Source organism: Aedes albopictus, chromosome 3 (assembly GCF_035046485.1).
Source record: "Aedes albopictus strain Foshan chromosome 3, AalbF5, whole genome shotgun sequence".
Taxonomy (NCBI): domain Eukaryota; kingdom Metazoa; phylum Arthropoda; class Insecta; order Diptera; family Culicidae; genus Aedes; species Aedes albopictus.
Window position 1 is genome coordinate 159,017,719 of NC_085138.1, and position 22,996 is coordinate 159,040,714.

The following is a 22,996-nucleotide window of genomic DNA, read 5'->3' on the forward strand; positions in this document are numbered from 1 at the left end:
AAATTCTCTCAGGGAACCAGCCCCCCCACAACTTGACAGATGAGCTCAGTTTCGCGTACCTACTTGCAAATCGCAGATGTCGCTACTGTACGTAAACAACGGGTGCATCCTTCACTGACGCAATAATTTTTGTCAATTGAGTTGTCCAAAAAATGTCTCACGAAACCTAATGCAAGCCTATCCATATACGTGAGAACAAAAGATGTTTACAAAGTTCTTACAGATAGATTAACACGGGAAATCTGAACACAAACCACTACCACACAGGAATTTGGATTGGTCAATGCGAAAACATCTTTTTGTTTCGTGGTGAGTGGATGCCAACAAGAGGCTAGCGTTTCGTATCAAAAGGACGTATTCAACAGAAGGGCAAACATTAGTGTTTTTTAAATTCAAAACATTTTGATTTGATACTGTAAGAAATGTTATGAAAGCACTTGTTTAAACGGTATTGCATATTTATTTATAACTGCGCATGCAAGATTAAACCGAGGATTAAATTTAAAAAAATCCAACCTGATTATTTTTAACGTCCATTTTGGATTTGACACCAGATAAGCAGCTGTAAAATTTTAGCATATAGAAATTTATTCCTTGAAAGTGCTTAATAACCGCACCAGAAGAAAACATGAATTTCTGATTAATATTATGAAAGTCGACTATTTTGCCTTCACCCGTTCTGTAGATATAATTTTCACTTCTAGTAAACAAATTCATCATGCCGAACTTAAATTGCATTTTCCTATGCCAGAAAAGCAGAAACACCACATTAAGATTCTTGTTAATTATTTAAATAAATATGTTTTGTGCGGTTTGTTATTCTTCGTTATCGTCCTTTTCAAAAGTGACGCTTGCCGCTTTAAATCTGACAGTACCACCCGGACCAAAATTTTTAGGTACGCTGACGTTGTTCAGCAGCTGTCAAGAAGCTCCGGGGTTGCAGGGAACGGACCTGGTGTGATGGTTAAAACACTTGGCTATCACGCCGAGGACCTGGGATCGAATCCCACTCCCGACAAACTCGCAAAATGTGAGTTCTTCCTTCGGAAGGGAAGTAAAGCGTGGGTCTCGAGATGAACTAGCCTAGGGCTTAAAATCTCGTTAATACAGATAAAAAAACTTAATTCTCTCGTCATTTGACAAAAGTAAACGAATTTTGATGATTGTATCATGGAAAGGGACTGAATGACTATCTGCTTCATAAATTTTTGATTACTATTTTTCAACGACTATTGAAAAAGTTGAAATTCAATCTTAAAATCTCAAAAATGACAAACTTTGAGTTGTGCCCCTATTGCAGGATAACGACGACATGTCCGGCGTGTGCAGACTGCGACGAGACCGCGATGCATGTGCTCTTTCAATGCCCACGTTTCGTGGAGCAAAGGTCGAGTATGCAGGAGATATGCGATATTGGTGAATTGCTATCTTTTCCTCACTGATATGGTCTTCGCTCAAACTGCTGACTCTTTTGCACTGCTGGATTGATCGAATCAAACAGCTCGAGGAAAGTTTGACGGACTTGGATGATCTTGATGGTTTGGTCAAACTGGATGATAGTGGTGGGTTGGATCGGTTGGATCTTGGGTTGGATCAATCTTTCATAGGGGAAATATTGAGGATATGACCACTAGGGTGGGTCATCGGAACATTTTTGTCAGATCAAGGTTTTTTCGACTCCATTTGGGGTCCTTAACAACTGGCCAAAATTTGAGAGGGATCGGTTACGCCTACGTTTTGCGCATCGCGATTGAAATTTGTATGGAAATTCGTATGGGAAAACGTGCTTTTTTGTATTTTTCCTATTTCATCTACTAATTTAACTAAAGTCATAATACTAAACCCGTTAAAGTATAGTTCATGATATACCTTACAACTTTGCCGAAGACAGCAGGGTGCTAAAATGCTCACAAAAAAAGTTATTATGCTCCAAAGTGAGGTATATCGAAATATATGCTGAAAATGACTTTTTCTGCCATCACTGCCCGCTGGGTCAATTATAAACTGCTATTGCACTTTGTGGGTGCATTCTATCAATTTGCTGTCTTCAGCAAAGTTGTTTGGATTTACATGCTCTTTGAATTGCATTTGGACATTAGTTCGAAATTTCACCACATAGGTGGCGCTGCGATATAAACTTTTTTATTTCGCATCCTAGAGCTTTGGCGTTTTCGGCAATGATGTAGAACACGAAAAATTATGAAAGTTTGTCGAAGGCACCAAAGCGCTAGCACTTAACACAGCGAAGTTATAGCAAAAGTAGTTAATCATATTCGAAATTTTACGTTTTTGCACTTTTTTATATACTTCTTATAGTGCCATGAATCGTTTATCTTATACTAGCTGTCCCGGTAAACATCGTACTGCCTGCCTACTGTGTTTTTTGACATACAGCTCCATAGGAACATTTCCCGCAAAGTTATCTGTGCGGGAGCCCCCCGTTCCAGAGACCGGAGACGTCTCACACCAAGCTGAGAACCTTCCCCGGCCCTAGAAAAATTCACATACAAAATTTCACACTGATCGGTTCAGTAGTTTCCGAATGCATAAGGGTCAGACAGATAGACAGGCAGACAGACAGACAGAAATTCATTTTTATATACATAGATATTTACATAGATATTTGTATTTTATACCAAATATAACTCTTTTATCTCCCGAAATACCATTTCCTGGCATGACACACTTGCCGGAATGATCGATCTCTTTGAATAGGATTGAATGGATAGGATGTTTATATTAACATAGTACGAAACATTGCCTTCTTTCCGTGAAATGACTTTAAGGACAACAGTTCGGGAAATGACATTTCACGAAGTGTTATTTCGGAAAATGTGATATCACTAGTACACGCTATGTCTGAACCAACATATTATTAAAATTGATTGTACATCGGGTTTCTTTACACCAAACATCAGTATTCAAGCTATATTTTCATTTGCAGAAGGTTTCAAAATATTCTATCGGTGAAAATTTTTCCATACATTCTGTATGGGAGAGAAAATTGCCGAAAATGAGAATCTCAAGCAAATTTGTATGAAAAACAGCTAAAAAGGTGAAAAAATCAAAATTTCCCCGATGAAATATTTTAAAAGTTTCCGCATATGATAATATAGCATGAATTCTGATATTCTATGGAATGAAACCCGATGTACATTCAATTTTTATAACCTGCTAGTTCAGACATAGCGTGTAGTACAATAGGCATTGAAAGATTTATTATCGAGTATAGTGCACATAAAAATGTTTTAGTATGTCACTATACAGGAAGTGAATCAAAAAAATCAAAGGGGCTACATCCTCAATAGCGTTGGAAGATCGCTTACGTCGAGAGTTTACTACTTGAACATACATCTACCTCGCACTATAATGATTAAAAGAAATATCATTCGTAATATATTAGTTATATTGGCAGATAAGGAAGGAGTATTCTCAAATATATATGTAAATATGTACAAATACCTACTTTCAAGGTAGCTGCAATGTAGTATACTCCCGTTCAAAAGTTTGGGGTCACCCCCTCAAAAACATGTAATTTTTTTAGGCCCATATCTCCGCCAATTTGCGATTTCAAAACCCTAGGTTTCAATCAAAAGATAATAAGTCAAAGAAACTTTGAGCATGATTTAAAAGAAACTTTTTCAAAAAAATTTGTATGTAAACTTAACCCAAAGTTGCCAAATTTTCTAAAAAATAAATATAAACTTACGGCACTGTCGCTGGAAATTGGGTCGACCAAATTTAAAGATGAGAGCGGTAATATCACCCATTTTCTATTAGCTTTCAACTGCTTTTTACAGAACTTAGCTAAAAAATCTAGAAAAAAAGTTATTAAGTAAATTATTCCTTGATCTCATCGACCAAAAGTTTGGGGTCACCCCTCAAAATGCTGTATCGGCCAAAAGTTTGGGGTCACTATCGTAAAACATGGAAAAGTGATTTGTTGATATCTTGTCATCTTTCATTCAATTTTAATTCTTCTTGGCTTATTTGAAACAAAATGAATGATACTTACTGCATAGACTTTGAACCACACATATTTGTTGAAATTTACATACTAAAACTTAACGTAAAGTTGCCTAATTTTGTGAAGCGTGGTAAAATGTGCTAACTTTACATAACATTTTTATATACAAAAATCGTTAAATACGTTAAGTTGAAGACGTAAACGTCGAACGTAAATTTAGTTAATTATCTTTGAAATGAGCCAAAAATAATTAAAATTGAACTATAGATGACGAAGATATCACCAAATCACTTTTCCATGTTTTACGAAAGTGACCCCAAACTTTTGGCCGATACATCATATTGAGGGGTGACCAAAAACTTTTGGTCGATGATATCAAGGATTAATTTACTTAATAACTTTTTTTTCTAGATTTTTTAGCTAAGTTCTGTAAAAAGCAGTTGAAAGCTAATAGAAAATGGGTCATATTACCGCTCTCATCTTAAAATTTGTTTATATTCATTTTTTAGAAAATTTGGCAACTTTGGGTTAAGTTTACATACAATTTTTTTTGAAAAAGTTTCTTTTAAATCATGTTCAAAGTTTCTTTGACTTATTATCTTTTGAATGAAACCTAGGGTTTTGAAATCGGACGCAAATTGGCGGAGATATGGGCCTAAAAAAATTACATGTTTTTGAGGGGGTGACCCCAAACTTTTGAACGGGAGTGTATGTCACACGTAGTACAAAAACGTAAACTTTAAGATATGATTTACTATTTTCGCTATAACTTCGCTGGGTTGAGTGCTAGAGCTTTGCTGTCTTCGACAAATTTTCATAACTTTTCATGTTCTACATCTCTGCCGAAAACGCCAAAGCTCAAGGATGCGAAATAAAAAAGTTTGTATCGCAGCGCCACCTATGCGGTGAAATTTCGAACTAATGTCCAAATGCAATTCAAAGAGCATGTAAATCTAAACAACTTTGCTGAAGACACCAAATTGATAGAATGCATCCACAAAGTGCTATAGCAGTTTATAATTGACCCAGCGGGCAGTGATGGCAGAAAAAGTCATTTTCAGCATATATTTCGATATACCTCACTTTGGAGCATAATAACTTTTTTTGTGAGCATTTTAGCACCCTGCTGTCTTCGGCAAAGTTGTAAGGTATATCATGAACTATACTTTAACGGGTTTAGTATTATGACTTTAGTTAAATTAGTAGATGAAATAGGAAAAATACAAAAAAGCACGTTTTCCCATACAAATTTCCATACAAATTTCAATCGCGATGCGCAAAACGTAGGCGTAACCGATCCCTCTCAAATTTTGGCCAGTTGTTAAGGACCCCAAATGGAATCGAAAAAACCTTGATCTGGCTAGATACGATCGAATCCACATTTTTCCATATAACCCTTGACCCACCCTAATGACCACCAACCTCAATCCTCGCTTTTGCAGGTTGGTCAGCATTTATATCAAGATTCAACATTATCATCCATCTTATCCTCGATAAAAATGCATGCAATACATTTAGCAATATTTCCATCAAATTGTTTCTTGATGAAGTTGAAGAAAAGATTGAACCTCTTGGTTGAATCAACTTATTGATAAGCGTAAATTGCACTATAAAGAAAATGGCATGCCGAACAGCAGCTAGTTCAGTTTTCGCGTCAGTTTCGCGAACTAGATCTTCGCAGATCTTAATTGACCTCATGCAAATTTGGCCATTTGTGTACTTGTCGCCTTATAGTACCATGGAAGCATGAATAAGGAACAGGTGAGAATCACAAGTATGATGGAGGCTTCTTCCACAAAAACTATTGAAAAACAGTCAAATTTGAATTGTTGGCAAAGATTGAGATCGAACAAACAAAAATACATATTAATGAAGAGGTAAGGACTGTTCAATTCATAAAACGGACAACTATACAAGGCTATAAAAAGAAGACGCGTTGTTCAAATTTAACCACCCTTGCTTTGTTGTTCAGTACAACATCTTTTATTATAGTAATCATTTTTGAATCGAATAAAAATAGTTTTATTTTATAGAAAATCGGCCAGGCGTTAAACGAGGTGAATTATTCGATTGCTGAAAATTGAAAATATATATAAAATCACTGTTCACATATGGTATATCGTTTTTATTACCAGAAAAGTATGTGCCATGCTGCAGCAGCATGAGTAATAAACATTCTGGCAAAATTTAAACTCAATTGGAAAATTAAGTGTTGAGATATTAAAGTCTCAAGTGAGATTCGATTTTTTGAATAAAATTCAATTGTAAAGCAAAAAGGGCATGAAAATATTAAATAATCAATTATTTTATGCATCCAGTCGAAAGTGGAAATGATGTAGTTTTAAATGCAGAAAACTGCTTCCTAATAGCATTCCTGTTTTGGTTACTGTGCGCCATTACAGACACAGTAATCAAAACAGTTTCGTTCTTTGAAGGTTCTTCCAAATAACAAGCAACCTAATGCAAATTTTGCATAACAATGATGTTGGAAATAAAAACTTTTCATCCGATTATTATTAAATAAGGTGTACAATAACCAATATGACCAACTTTGTTGAAAATAAATAATAACAAGATTCGCAAGAGTCGAAAATCTGCATCAATGGAGCAAAAAATTTGAATTTTTTTAATATGACCATCTTTATGGATTAATTTTTTGATGAAAAATGCAATTAAAAGTAATGTTTTCTTCTGTTTCATTCAAGGAGCAATATTCTACTACTCTGGACAAATTTTTAGCCGAATCTGTGATGCTATTGCAACACAGGACTTAAATGAACATTTTTTAAAAATTTCTATGAAAACAAGGCAACTCACTATATCAAGCTGGAGACTGCTTGGTGCATTATAACTGACCAACTATTGAGCTCTACCTTCAGTAGGATAGTATAAGATACATTAAATACATTAAAAACTTCATGAAAATGTGCATGTTAAGTATGGGGAAAGTTATGTCGAATTTTGAGAAATGGGGTTTTATCGATGTTTTACGAAAACCGCTTCAGTTACACAATAAAGAACATTTTGCTTAATGTTATATTTTCCCTACATTTGAGAATAGCTATAGAAAGTTATGCAAAAAAACTGATGATGATTTTATTGAAAAATAAAAAAGATATCACACAAGAAAGTTGTCCGTTTTATAAATTGAACAGTCCTTAGTGGCGCTCGCTACTGAACTTACCACGCTTCTAACAAATCCAATCACACGCATTTCCCACTGCCGCCGCGCGTCAGTCGCCCGTCAGTTGCTCGTCGGCAAATTATCATGTTGGCAATAACCAACTGATGTGTTTAACACTTACATATCGCATGATAACTTGCATGTCTCACGGTCAAAATCTACGGCAACCAACAAATGACGACGCCGAGCGAGACTCATCGACAGGCGACGACAGATGCCGGTAATAGCCGGTATGATGCGCTCATAAACTTGACCGAGTGTTTATCATGACTATGATACCTACTATATGATCTAGCAGCAGTCAGTACCTATGCTAATTGTCGTCGTGTGTCATTCATTGAAATTAATAATTCTATCTGGATTTCCTTGTTTCTATTCCACGCAACCAACCCATAGACTGCGATGCGACGAAATGCCCGCCATCGGTCGACATTCCGGACACGCTGCTTCAGGTGGGCGAACGCACCGGCAAGCAAATGGTGAACTGCTGCGAGGTCACGCAAATATTCTGCGATCGGAGCACGTGTCCAGCGAGGATCCAGTTCTGCGACGAGGCAAGGACGATCCGACCGAAGTCTGTCGAGGGAAGGTGTTGCACTTTGGACGAGTGTGGTGAGTTGAATGCTTAGGTTTAGTGCTAGTCCTATTCTGCATAATTATTACTGGTTGTTTCTCGCATATTGTACCTACAGATAACAACATCACGCGATCGGAGCTGTGTGAGGTGGAAATCAATGGCACGATCACTAGGAAACAGATTGGCGAAAAGTGGTTCAGCATGGTCAACAGGACAACTTGCATGAACTTCGAGTGCCTGCGAGGAGAAGCTTCGGAACCATTTGTGAATTCTATTGGAATTACATGTAATTCGCAGTGTCCAGAGGTAATATATTCCTATCGAATTCAAACAAAGACACAATTTCACAACTGGCAATTTGTACACATTCGTATAGCTAGGAATTATTTTTTGAGAGATGTCTCAAGGGGTGGGGGTTTCTCTAAGGAAGAATTTATAGTCGAGAGGACCTTCAAATTTCATAGAAGTCAGGCACATGTTGTATCAAAAATTGTTAATTCAGCGATTTTTTCGTCATATTTTTGTTATATTTTAATTCTTGCAATCAAATCTAGCGAAGTTCTAGCCTTGAATTACCTTTATTCTTTAGTTTCTTTGCTGAAATTTTGGTATAATCAGGGTTTGCTTCTACAAACCTGATCGTCTGTTCTTCAGGAGGAGCAGCAGCTCACAACAATGTGTGATCCCCATGTAAGGGGCGACTGATCGACGTCAGTACTGCCAGGGAAGGCCTCTAAGATCAACTGTGCCCTATAGCCCTCCGGAAAGTAGGTGGTTGGTGTCAGGCCATACGAGCTAGCTGTAAAAAGCCGCAAAGCATACTCGCCGATCTACTGAAGGACCGCGGGTTCGGCATCGTAGCGCTGCAGGAGGTGTGTTGGACAGGATCCATGGTGCGAACGTTTAGAGGTAATCATACCATGATATGCAGAGGCGCGTGATCGATTGGTGGCCGATCGACGAAAGAATGTGCAGGTTTAGGATCAAGGGCCGATTCTTCAACTTCAGCATAATACACGTGCACAGCCCACACTCCGGAAGTACTGATGATGACAAGGACGCATTTTACGCGCAGCTCGAACGCGAGTACGATCGCTGCCCAAGCCACGACGTCAAGATCATCATAGGAGATTTAAACTCAGGTAGGCCAGGAGGAGGAAGTCAGACCGACGATTGGTAAGTTCAGCGCCCACCAGTAGACGTACGAAAACGGCTTACGACTCATTGATTTCGCCGCCTCCGAAAATATGGCCATACGTAGCATCTTTTTCCAACACAGCCTCCCTTATCGTTACACCTGGAGATCACCACAGCAGATGGAATCTCAAATCGATCACGTTCTGATTGACGGACGGCACTTTTCCGACATTATCGATGTCAAGACCTATCCTGGCGCCAACATCGACTCCGATTACTACCTGGCGATGGTCTAACTGCGCCCAAAACTTCTAGACATCAACAATGTACATTAAGGTTTTTTTTTTACACGGAGGATACGTACCGAGTAAAAAAAAAACGTATAAAAAACCGCGTTAATTCGGGAACCCATATAAAAACAAAACTGATGGAAATCCGCAAATATTGAAAACGTCCTCACCTTCAGATATTCGAGGATTATTTTAGAGAGTTACAGCGGAAAGGGAGGGCGTAGTGTAGTAAGGGCTGATTCTAGGGATGAGTGGGGTAGGGGGCAAAGGATATGTAATAGGGAGAAAAGTGCACACTAGTTCCAAGGAAGATTTCTGAGGATATTTTGGGTTGTTAAGGACGAAAACGAAGCGAAGAATTAGGGAGACTGTCAAAACCCCCACAGGCCCATGGAGCATGGTGGTGTAGAGAAGGGTGTTCCAGGACACTTAAGAACTTCCGCGAGTAAAGGCTTTAATATCTACGAGTGTAATTGCTGGATTGTTGTTACATTATTGATACGGAGCAACATCCTACAGGTCCATAGGGCGTTGTTCTGCAACGAACTAATTTTCAAAGATGTTCTAGGCCATCCAAAAACTTCCGTGAGTAAAGGCCTGAAGATTTACAAGCAAAATCAATTAATTGTTGTTACATTACTGATGCAGTAGTGTAACGTCCTACAGGTACATGTAGCATAGTTTTTTTTATTTTTTATTCCTGTTCGGGTTTGTCACTGCGACCAGATTTTAGATCTATTGTGACATTACCCGTATGCTTAGTGTAGTGCATGTCGCATTACTCAATTGCCATTGAGGGGCAATAAAGTATCGATGTTGATACAGTTTTTGTTTTGTTTTCTTAGAAAACAAAACAAGAGTACTGATATTGGCCATGCATCGGAAACCTAGCATCACCCTTGTTTTACTGCTAAATTCTCCCCAGTAGGAAGTTTAGGACCCGGGTTTTAACATTAGCAGCAATATCATTCCAATAATGGAACATGTGTTCAGTAATAAGGATTCTAGTATGTTCCTTGCGTACTAGCACTTTCCAGTCTTCGAAAAGTTAGTACATACATGGATCCCTAACCCAATTTGATTTCCTTTGCATTGAGTTCAGCCTCAGATGGTGAGGTTTTTAACTATATGCAAAGTAAAGTTGGTAAACTCAGTTTTATTCAAAAACTGGAAGTCACCAAAACACCAGTAGTAGGACTAAATGCTATAATTCCTTGAATTACAAGAACACATACTCCAAAATTGAAAAAAAAGGACGACACTAGATTTCAGTTTGGTAGATCTATCACCGCAACGCAACCCAAAAAGGCGATCTACCCACGCTACGGGCTCCGTTAAAGATCGAGCATCTTTTAAACCCCCTCAACCATTCATCCCTCAGCACGGGTCGCCTGACACCTTGGATTGGGGTTACCTGTTTGGTGGACTTTTACCCCCGGGACAGGTGGTCCGTAGTGCTATTCTAAGCCGGCAGCTACACGGGATAATGTAGCATAGTTTAGTAAAGAAGTAATTTTCAAACATGTAGGATCTGCAGGAACTTCCGCGAGTGTTGGCCTGAAGATCTACAAACATAATCAATGCATTCTGGCTACATCACTGAATACGTTGTAACATCCTACGGATCTATGGAGATTTGTTCTATGTCAAACTAATTTCCAAAGATGTTCCTGATCCGCTAAGAGCTTCTGAAAATAAAGGCCTTAAGATCTGCAATGGATTGTTATTACATAACTGATACGGTGCAACATCCTACAGGTCCATTGAGCATTGTGCTGAAGAGAACTCATTTCCAAAATTATGCAAGATCTTCCATGAAGCGGAATCAATGGATTGTTCTTACATGACTGACACAGTGCAACATTCTGCAGGTCTATGAAGCATGGTTCTACATGGAACTACTTTCCAAAAGATGATCTAGGTTCTCCGACGATTTAAGGCCGTAAGTTCTACAAGCGTAATCGATGGATTGTTGTTACATTACTGGTACGGTGTAACATTATACATGAACCATTTTTCTGTGAGAAACTAATTTCCAAAGATGTTCTAGGTACTCTAAAAACTCCCACGAGTAAGGGTGTTAAGATCTACAAACGTAATCAATAGTTTGTTGTCACATTACTGATGCAGTGTTACATTGTACAGATCCAGGAAGCATAACTGATAACTGATACGGTGCAAGATTATGCACGTCCATGGAGCATTGAGCTGAAGAGAACAAATCTTCAAAGATATTCTAGGACTTCCTAGAAGTTCCGCGATTACTGGCCTGAAAATCTACGAGCGTAATCAATAATTTGTTGCAACATTACTGATGCGGTGTTACATCCTACAGATCCATGGAGCATGGTTTTCTAGAAAACTACTTTCCAAAGATTTTCTATGCCATCCAAGATTTTCCACGAGTAAACAATTTAAGATCTACAAGCGTAATAAATGGGCTTTTGTTACCTTTTTGATACGGTGTAACATCCTACAGGTCCATGAAGTATAGTTCTGTAGAAAACTTATTTCAAAAGATGTTATAGGGCATCCAAGAACTTCCGTGAGTAGAGGTCTTAAGATACATTTACTACATTTATTTATTCAACATCCTTAAGATTCTATAAGCGAAGATCTATAAGCGAAATAAATGGATTATTGCTACATTGCTGATGCAGTGTAACATCTTACAGGTTTAGGAAGCATGGTTCTGTAGAAAACTACTTTCCAAAGATTTTCTTGGTCGTCCAAGAACTTCCGCGAGTAAAGAATTAAAGACCTCCAAGCGTAATAGGGGCCCATATAGCCGAGGCGGTAAACGCACAGGTACTCAGCATGACCATGCTGAGGGTGACGGGTTCGATTCCCGGTCGGTCCAGGATCTTTTCGTAAAGGAAATTTCCTTGACTTCCTTGGGCATAGAGTATCTTCGTGCCTGCCACACGATATACACATGCAAAATGGTCATTGGCAGAGGAAGCTCTCAGTTAATAACTGTGGAAGTGCTCATAGAACACTAAGCTGCGAAGCAGGCTTTGTCCCAGTGAGGACGTTACGCCAAGAAGAAGAAGAAGAAGAAGCGTAATAATTGGATTTTTGCTACATTGCTGATGCAGTGTAACATCCTATAGGTCCATGGAGCATAGTTCCCTAAAGAACTAGGCACACGGTTCTGTAAACGTGCTCTAGATCATCCATAGGGGCCGTACACAAATTACGTCGCGCTCTTAGGGGGGGGGGGTGGTTTGCAGAACATGACTACTCTTACAAAAAATAAAAAGTGTGACATAGGGGGGAGGGGGGGATGGTTGACGTGGGTTGAAAACGGTCGATTTTTGCGTGACATAATTTGTGTATCATCCCCGTAACAAAAATTAACTTTTGGTCTGTCTCAAGAGCAAACTTATGTGTCTCTGACAGATTTTGGGCCGCTTAACCTTTTGATTGCTTAAAAAAAATATTTCCATTCTTAATGGCTTGCAGTCAAAAAAGCCCAAAATCGCATATTTTGCCCTAGAAATTGAGGTATAGCTCAAAATTGTGACGTGTTGGAGCAAATCTGAGCCCGGATTCGGATTCCCGGGCCCCGGGCCCCCACATTTTACGGGTACCCACAAAACCCTTTTTTGGTTGCTAACTTTAGCTTTATTTTTCATATTGCTCAAGTACTGTTCGAAAATAAGGAAAAACATTTTTGATTACATCTCCGAGGGGCCTCCACATTCGCTCGGGCCCCGGGCCCCCACAATCCTTAATCCGGGCCTGACAACATCCTAAAAGTCCATGGAGCATGGTTCTGTAGAGAATTACTTTCCAAAGATGTTCTAGGTCAAGAATCTCCGCGGGTAAAGGGTGCAATATGTACAAGCGTAATTGGTGGATTTTTGTTACATTACTGATACGATGTAACATGCTACAGGTCCATGGAGTATAGTTCTGCAAAAAAAGTTGGTTTTAAAGATGATCTAGTGCATCCAATAACTTCCGCGAGTAAATGCCTTGAGATCTTTAAGCAAAATCAATGGGTTATTGTTACATAACTGATGTGGTGTAACATCCTACAGGCCCATGAAGCTTGGTTCTGTAGAGAAATAATTTCCTAAGAACCTAGATCCAAGAACTTCCGCGAGTAAAGGCCCCAAGATCTACAAGCGTAATTAATAGAATGATTCTACATTACTGTTTAAGTGCAAGGTCCATGGTGCATTGAGCTAAAGAAAACAAATCTCCAAAGATATTCTAGGTCCTCTAAGAACTTCCACGAGTAAAGGCCTTAAGATATACGGAAGTTCATGGAAGACCTAGCATGTCTTTGTAAATGCGTTCTCTTCAGCACAATAATGCTCAATGGACCTGTAGGATGTTGCACCGTATCAATAATGTAGCACCAATGAATTGATTACGCTCGTAGATTTTCAGGCCTGTACTCGCGGAAGTTCTTTGAGGTCCTAGAATATCTTTGAAAACTACGTCTCTACAGAACTATGCTCCAAGGACCTGTAGGATGTTAGACCACATCAGTCAGTGATGTAACAATAATCCATCGATTACACCAGGAACCACCTGTAGGAAAACCCCCATTTCACCCCTCCTAACCACCTATGTAATTATCCCCACAAAACAGACCAAAACCGTGTAAAAAAAGACCTTAGTGTACTGTACGGGGCGACCACCACGGTACAACCTAGAGCGACTGACGCAACCGGATGTTGTCTCAGCATACGCGCAGAATCACGAGGCAACGTTACCACAGACCGGCCTGTTTCGGGGGAATGCGCCGTCTGGAATAAGCGGAATACGAAGAAATGGAACTGCTGGGCCGTTCCCATGAAGTTCTACGAGAAGCTCAACGCATCCCGCAACGGCTTCGTGCCGCGAGCCAAAATATGCAGGGATAAGGATGGTGGCGAGACGTATGAGGACGGGCTTTGAGGATAAGGACGGATGGACGGACGTGAGGTGATCGAAAGGTGGAAGTGACGCGGAGGACGTAGGCACGGGAGACAACGGCAACGGAAGAAACGACTACGCCAATGCAGCAGAGGAAGGAAATGAGTCAACTCCCACGCTGAGGAACGTTAAGGATGCCATTTACCAGCTCAAAAACAACAAAGTGGCTGATAAGAACTGTATCGCAGCAGAACTCATAAAGATGGCCCGGAAAAGTTGCCCATCTATCTGCACCGGTTGATAATTAGGATCTCGAAAACCAAACAGCACCGGAGGAGTGGAAGAAAGGGGTGATCTGCTCCATTCACAAGAAAGTGCTATCTCAGACCATTTTCCGTCGTCTGTCACCTAAAACTAATGAGTTCGTGGGAAGTTATTAAGCCGGCTTCATCGACGGCCTGTCGACAAATGACCAGAATTTCACCATACGGCAAATCCTCCAGAAATGCCGTGAATACCAGGTCCCAACGCATCACCTGTTCATCGACTTCAAAGCAGTATACGACAGTATCGACCGCGCAGAGCTATGGAGAATCATGGACGAAAACGGCTTTCCTGGGAAGCTGACTAGACTGCCCTGCTAACACAAAGTCTTATATGGTGTTGAATAGAATGCTAAAGTGGAGGCCATATGCGTACATGCTTCCATTTAACAGCGTGTGTTGCTTATGCAACGGCAAGGAAACACTGGTCCGTAATTTTAACTCGTGTATTTGGGTGATACGGTTAAAATTTTCCTAAAAATACATGATATTGAGCAACAACATTTTTGGTACATAAATCATCTTACGTTTTGTGGAAGTTTCCGGTTTACAAACTTGTTCGTCGGCACTGTTTGTTTGCACTTGTTTCGTTTTATGCCCTATATTAAATTGCGTGTTCAAATATTGAAGATTGATGAAAGAAATTCAACTATTTTTTACCTTAAGTTCCACGATTTCATTCCAACGTGGAGTGCACTTCTAGTGCAATTGCATGTGTGACCTTAATTCAACCTGTATATGACAAATTTTGTTTTAAATGCTAGTTCATCTATTTGTATCCTAATTCAAACCTACCGTATACTAAGCCACCAGTTTAAGTGAATTCTAAGGTAGCAAAGTAAGATGTATTCTAATTAAGGAACGTTTAATATAATAGTTTTTAGAAAATAGGTTTTAGATATAGACTGTACTGGTCGTATTTTTGTTGTTTTTATCAATTCTGCCTCATCATCGCGATCCGTCATATAGTTCTTTCCGTCACCGTAGGACCTCGCTAGCATCAGTGTGACAAGGTAGTATCTCATCAGGTATCTCTTCAAAGTGGTTGATCCGTAGGTGCGGTGTCGGACAGGGACCGTGCGCAACAGTCCCCCCCAGTAGTTAGACCATGGTCTGACTCACTCCTGTTTGCACCTACGTCCAATACTGCTAATTTAACAGCAGGTCTTTCGTACAATCCGGTTGCGGTCTGGACTACTGCTGACCGAACTTGACCATCACCGGAAGTCTTCACAGATAGCACCCTGCCTTTGGGCCAGCAGTTTCTGGGCATGCTTGGGTCGACAATTACAACGAGTTCTCCTACTCCAATAGGTCGCACAGGGTAGAACCATTTAGCACGTCTAGTAATTATGGGAAGGTATTCGGCTACCCAACGCTTCCAGAAGAGGTTAGCGAGAGCTTGTGATGCCTTCCAGGATCGCTGCAACTCCAACGGGCATTCGTCGTAAGGAACTAGCGGTTTCGATCCATCTGATGAGCCCAACAGGAAATGGTTTGGTGTAAGAGCTGGTGATGAAGAGTCATCAACGGGGACATGCGTTAACGGTCGGCTATTAATTACATTCTCTACTTCAATTAAGTAGCTCCTCAACACCTCTTCAGTGGGTACTCGCTGTGGCTTGACTTTGTTCAGGATCTTCTTAACAGATTGTATTAGACGCTCCCAGCAGCCTCCCATATGAGGCGTCGCAGGGGGATTGAAGCGCCATGTTGTCACTGCCGTGGTGAATTCCGACATAAGTTTGTCCTGGTCTATCGCTGCAGCCGCAGCTTTAAGCTCCTTGTCTGCGCCTACAAAATTTGTCCCTCGATCACTGATGATTTCTATTGGAGTACCTCGTCGAGCAAAGCAGTTTTTCAGTGCCAGAATACACGAGCTTGTGTTCATCGAAGCAGCCAGTTCGAGGTGTATTGCCCTGGTTGTGAGGCATGTTACGATGATGCCCCAACGCTTCTCGTGACGACGACCTACGACAACCAAGAGTGGTCCAAAAAAGTCAACGCCCACATACGAAAAGGGACGTACAAATGCTGATAGTCTGGCCTTCGGTAGAGGGGCCATTACTGGTGGAACGGGAACAGCACGGTGTAGCTTGCAAACTTGACACTCTTGGCGAACTCGTTGACAAACAATACGAACTCGTGGGATGTGAAATTTTTTGCGTACCTCGTTCACGCAGGTCTCATGGCATTGATGATGATAGCGAATGTGAACGTTGTGTACTATAAGCGATGTGACCGGATGATTCCGTGGAAGTACAATAGGGTATTTGGTGTTGTCATCCAAGAAATTGCACTCACCTAGCCGACTCTGAATCCGCATTATACCTTGTTCGTCAATAAATGGACTAACTTTGAATAGAGGATTCCTCTTATGAAGACGACGATCTCCATCCGCAATTATCGCTAATTCATCTGCATAGACATCTTCCTGGGCTCGTTTGATGTGGAATAGCTCTGCTCCAAGAAGTTCATCTCGCGTGAGCGATCCGGTATTTGGTTGCTGGGCCGCCTTCCTCAACCGGATGTTACTTACGAATCGTTGAACGAAAGCGGTCACGCGTTGTAGGCGACACCATGATGAGTAATCCTGCGGTAGCAGGATGGTCCTAACTGCTCCTTCCGTGTGATGCAACACACTCGTGCGGATTTCTTCGACGGTTTCTACGTTGTTCAGAGACGACTTCGGCCAATAATCTTTTGATTTCCACAGAAATGGTGGTCCATTGAACCAACGGCTCTCCGGTGAGAGATCAGGTTTGTTCTTCCACTTTGTTCCATCGTCTGCTACGTTTATCTTAGTGCTCAGCCACCTCCATTCCTTGACATCCGTTGCTTCCAATATCTCTCCCACACGAAAGGCCACAAATTGTGAGTAACGCCTGTGGTCTGATTGTAGCCAGCACATAACATCTCGGGCGTCAGTCCAGTAGTACCGGCGAGCAATTTTTATAGAATGGCCAGCTGCTATACTACGGGCCAAACGTGTACCGATGACTGCCGCTTGAAGCTCGAGGCGGGGGATGGAGACAAACTTTAGGGGTGCTACTCAGGTTTTGCTTCCAACAAGGGCGCAGTGAATAAGCCCATCCTTCTCGAAACGAAAATAGGAAACGGCTGCGTATCCTAGCTCACTAGCATCGACGAACGTATGGAGCTCGATAATGGCTTCGTCAATACTCGTCTCGGCCCGGTAATAGCAACGAGGGAGTTCCACTGATTCTAGCTCCGGCATAATGCGCAACCAAGTGCGCCACTTCTCCAATTCCTTTTCTCTGATTTCCTCGTCCCATTCTGTTTTTGCTCTCCACACCTCTTGAAGAAGTACTTTCAGGTACATCAAATAGTTGGCTATGAGACCTAACGGGTCGTAGATGGCCATCAGTGTTCGTAGCAAATCCCGTTTAGTTGGGTGTTTAGCACCGGTGAGAAGGTTCCTGCTACGATCCGTAGAGAGCTTGTAGCGAAAAACGTCCATCGTAGTGTCCCACCACATGCCGAGAACTTTCTCCATAGCCAGATCAGCATTCATTTCCATCGATTTTTCGTGCTTGGAATTTTCTCCGATTGCTTCCAAAACTGTCGACGAATTGGAAACCCAATTCCTCATGTGGAATCCGCCCTGTTGATGAACATATCGGACTTCGTTCGCCAGTTTTATCGCCTCTTCTTCCGTATCTACGCTTGTTAACATATCGTCAACATAGTGCCTATGATGAATCGCGTCAACAGCAGCCGGATATTCGCTTGCAAATCGTGTCGCATTCTTGTTCAGCACGAAGAGTGCAGTGCTGGGTGAACATGTAGCTCCAAATGTCACCACCTGCATAACGTAGTCACATGCTTCCGTTGTTCCATCGTTAGCGCACCATACGATCCGCTGACTGTCCTCATCTTCGGCGTTCATGCGCATCTGGTGAAACATTTCTGCTACGTCGCCTCCCAAACCAATCGAACGCTCACGGAACTTATACAGCACAGGTGGTAAATCATTTAACTGATCTGGGCCCTTCGCCAACACGGAGTTCAAGGAAACGCCTTTGAAGAAAGCGGCCGCGTCGAAAACAATTCGGACCTTCCCTGGCTTATTAGGATTAAACACAGGGAAAATCGGCAGGTACCATGTTCGATCCCCCGTTTTCAGGCTCTCGGTAGCTGTGAGCTTGCGAATGTAACCTTTGCGTTCGTAATCTGCCATTTTTGCTCGTAATGTGTCTGCTAATTCGGGCTCACGTTCCATTCTTTTAACCAAGCAGTCATGACGTCTTAACGCCATCGATCGGTTATTCGGAAGTCGCACGTCATCATATTTCCAGAGTAGCGCTACTTCATATCGGCCATTCTGGAACGTTGTAGTATCTTCCAGCTTCGCAAGAGCTCGTTCATTTTCCTTAGAGAGTAGTTGAGTTTCTTGTCCACGGATGCCTAAACTGTCGAGTGCAAAATAGTTCTTCACAGCTTCATGCAATTTGTCATCGGAATCGTGATAATGGAAGCAGATATGAAAACTTCGTGGGATTTCATCTGATGTCCTACTAGCTTCTGGCGGACAAACGCCATATACCGTCCAACCCAGATGCGTCTTCACTGCTACTGGTTCGTCGGACTTTCCCTCACGACCTTCCAAGGGATGCAGTACCTTAGCATTGCTCATTCCGATCAAGAGCTTTGGTCGAACGTTATAATAAGGTTCAATCGGCAGGCCTTTAAGTTGAGAATAACTTTCCGTTAGTTGGCGAGCAGGAAGAGATTGCGAAGGAAGTTTCAAATCCTTAACCGTGTAGACTTCCGATAAGTGGTGTTGGCTGCTGTTGCTGTGTGTGCCAGGAAATCTTCAAAGAAACAATCGTGGCATCCTTCTCATAACGACATGTGTCAGCCGTCCAGCGCAAGCAAAGCGGATACTTTTCGCCCTGCAAGTTCAATTCTCTTGACAAACTCTCCTCCATCAAAGTCAGGGAAGATCCACTATCTAAGAACGCATATGTACGCAATTCAATTCCCTGATGGTACAGAATAACCGGAATATACTGGAAAAGTACCGTTTTCTTCCCCCCTCGATGCGTGTTGCAAGATTCGGTTTCGGGACTGACCTTTTGCTGAGGAGTGCGGCTGGTGGAATTGGAAGATGACGCCTCTTGTTTATCCTTCGCATCATTGTGTAGAAGCCGATGATGCTTGTATGGACAGCCGTTTTTTCCACACGGTTTCGCCGACCTGCAAGGACCGCGATGATTGCATAAGCAACTACGGCACAGTTTATATTCTCGAAGCTTATCCCAGCGGTCGGAAAGGTTGAATGACAAAAACTTTGCGCATTTCTCAACTCCATCACAGTTCCCATGGCAGACGATGCAACCGCTATCACCTTCGGAATCCATCTCGATATGAGAGTTCAAGAACCCGTCGTCTCGTCGACTACGATGGGTTTTGTTTTCGGATGAACAAGAAAACTGTGGCATAGTAACAGCGCTCGCTGCTTCCGCTAGGTTGTATAACCAGTCGCTGAATTCAGACAACGTCACAGAACGGAGACCTTGTCGATGCGTTGCCCAATTTAAACGGATCATTGGTGGAAGTCGTTCAGTTAAGCTGTGTAGCAGAGTGAGGTTACACAGGTGTTCCTCTAAATTGCAGGCTTTCACAGTAGCCACCATGTTACGCACAGCTAAAGCGAAATCGATCAGCGTACAAAGGCGATCCGCTTTGGGTGAAGGCAGACCGTTAATTTTTTGCAGCAGCGAATGCACTATGATCTCCGGGCGTCCAAAAAGCATCTTCAACGTGGAGAGGACTTGGTTTACATTACTTGGATGAAGCAGTTGACATTTCACCGCCTCCAGAGCCTTTCCTCTGAGGCATTTCTGTAGACGAGCCATGTTTTCTTGAGGGGAGAATCCGCAGAGATGGGTAGTATTCTCAAAGGAAGCGAAGAACAAGGGCCACTCTTCCGGTTCGCCGGTAAATGTTGGCAACTCCTTCGGTACAGCTTGACGAGCGGCGATCTGGCTTCTATTCAACAGAGCAGTCCCTCCCACTGCGGATGGCAAATCATGGAAATCATACGGGAAGTTCCCTGGAGCAGAAGGATGCGGAAGACCGACATATGGGGCAAATGCTGAAGCGTTTGGGGGGTGATTTGGCTGAGCAAATGGTGGAATATGCGAATATTGTCCAGCCCGAGGAATCGCAAATGTTGCATTGGGTTCTCGGCTAGATGGAAGGTGCTCAAATGTTGAAAGGTCCGAGCGTGGGTTGACTCGAGGTGCATCAATAGTTCGAAAATAGCGAGGATTCTGATCTGTAGGTTGACTCTCGATCGGAAGGTGCGCTTGTTGCTCTCTAGAACGTAGAATTGGCTCAACGCGATCTTGATGAACCATAGATGAAAAGAACGGGGAAGTACCGCGACGTTCGTCAATCTTAGGTGACGATTGAAAAACGGGAGGATTCCTTTCATCGTTGTCCACTGGGTCACTTGCGTTCCGATTACCTTGATTGCCGTCCTCTGATAATTGGAGCAACAGCTGGAACCTACGATGTAGGAATTTACGTTCGATGGCTTCTTCTTCTTCCAATAGCTGGATTCGGAGTTCATCCGGGAGTTTTTTCACTAAGTCGGGATCTATAATAATTTCACTGGAAGCTGGGGGTACGTTTGGATACAAATTCGTTGTTTGTTGAGTACGTGAAAGGGAAGCGTGTTGTAGATTTGGAGATTGTGGAGGACGTAGGAGAGGCGGTAGCGAGTTCGTCGATTGTGCTGTTCGAGGACGAGGTGTCGGTGGTTTGGAATTTAGTGGGCTCTGCGATGGAGTTCGTGGTGTCGGTACCGGTGTGGGCAGACGATGGACTAATTGCGGAGGCAGTAAAGACTGTTGGTGATGTAATGGCTCACCTGTTAGAGTTCTTGAGTGTGATGGTGCTGGAGCAGGAACTCTAGCGAGGACGCATTCCCGGCAGCTCCAACCATGATTCACATTCTCAGTGACTCCAGCGCAAGGGAGATGGAAACACCGCTCGCATTCGTCGCAACTGATCATATCGTTGCTATCCGGCAGCCGGCATAGTGGGCAGGACTGTTGCAAACTGATATCCGCCATCGAATCACAGGATGGATTCATCCCAGATGGGTGCAAAAACGAAAATTTTAATATGTTGCTTATGCAACGGCAAGGAAACACTGGTCCGTAATTTTAACTCGTGTATTTGGGTGATACGGTTAAAATTTTCCTAAAAATACATGATATTGAGCAACAACATTTTTGGTACATAAATCATCTTACGTTTTGTGGAAGTTTCCGGTTTACAAACTTGTTCGTCGGCACTGTTTGTTTGCACTTGTTTCGTTTTATGCCCTATATTAAATTGCGTGTTCAAATATTGAAGATTTGAAAGAAATTCAACTATTTTTTACCTTAAGTTCCACGATTTCATTCCAACGTGGAGTGCACTTCTAGTGCAATTGCATGTGTGACCTTAATTCAACCTGTATATGACAAATTTTGTTTTAAATGCTAGTTCATCTATTTGTATCCTAATTCAAACCTACCGTATACTAAGCCACCAGTTTAAGTGAATTCTAAGGTAGCAAAGTAAGATGTATTCTAATTAAGGAACGTTTAATATAATAGTTTTTAGAAAATAGGTTTTAGATATAGACTGTACTGGTCGTATTTTTGTTGTTTTTATCAATTCTGCCTCATCATCGCGATCCGTCATATAGTTCTTTCCGTCACCGTAGGACCTCGCTAGCATCAGTGTGACAAGGTAGTATCTCATCAGGTATCTCTTCAAAGTGGTTGATCCGTAGGTGCGGTGTCGGACAGGGACCGTGCGCAACAGCGTGTAAAGTGTGCGTATATCACCTCCACTTTTGCATCCTATTCAACATCTTATGCGATCGTGTGTTAACTAGGTGATTAAAGCAACGATGGACGGTGTGCAAAACTGCGTAAGGGTTTTGGGTGAACCATTCAGTTCATTCGAATCTTGACGGGGACTATGACTATGAAGATGACGGACTCTTATTCCTACTTTTCAATATCGCTCTGGAAGGTGTAATGCGACGATCCGGGCTCATCAGCCGGGGTACGATTTTCACAAAATCCGGTCAATTTGGGTGTAGTGTGTTGGACTGCGTCAAAAACAACCAAGCACGACCAGGCCCGTCTAGTTAGGTAGTAATGTCACGTTAGACGGGAATACCTTCTAGGTGGTGAAGGAACTCGTCTACCTCGAATCCTTACTGACACCTGACAACAATGCTAGCTGGTATTTGCGGCTGATCCAGTTGGCACAAGAAGGCGTGACGCGCAGAGAGTACGATAGGCGGACCAGACTTGGCGAGCATTGGGCGTGACCGAGGATGGAGACTGGCAGCCACACACCGAGTGTTGTGGTGTACTGTTGTTAATTATATCTAATCTTAAATATGATGATGAATAAATAAATGTATGAAGCTATGCCTTCAGAAATGCCTGATGTATTTCTTTAGGGAATTAAATACTGCTGGAATTGCTGGAGAAATACCTTCAAGGGATCATTTAGGCATTTCTCTTCCTCCATAAATGTCTGCAAGGACCCACCAATGAATTTCCCAACTAACATTTATTGTGAATGTAAACGTCAACAAAGCATCCT

At 41.9% G+C, this 22,996-nt stretch overlaps 1 protein-coding gene across 1 annotated transcript in view; it reads left to right on the forward strand.

Annotated features, from left to right (window-relative positions):
- Positions 1 to 22,996, forward strand: part of LOC109401127 (uncharacterized) — an 80,264-nt gene that overhangs the window by 45,440 nt on the left and 11,828 nt on the right. The window contains exons 3-4 of the mRNA XM_029872084.2: positions 7,548 to 7,763; positions 7,844 to 8,034. Of these exons, the coding sequence (XP_029727944.2) occupies positions 7,548 to 7,763; positions 7,844 to 8,034 (407 nt within the window). The remainder of the gene's footprint in view (positions 1 to 7,547; positions 7,764 to 7,843; positions 8,035 to 22,996) is intronic.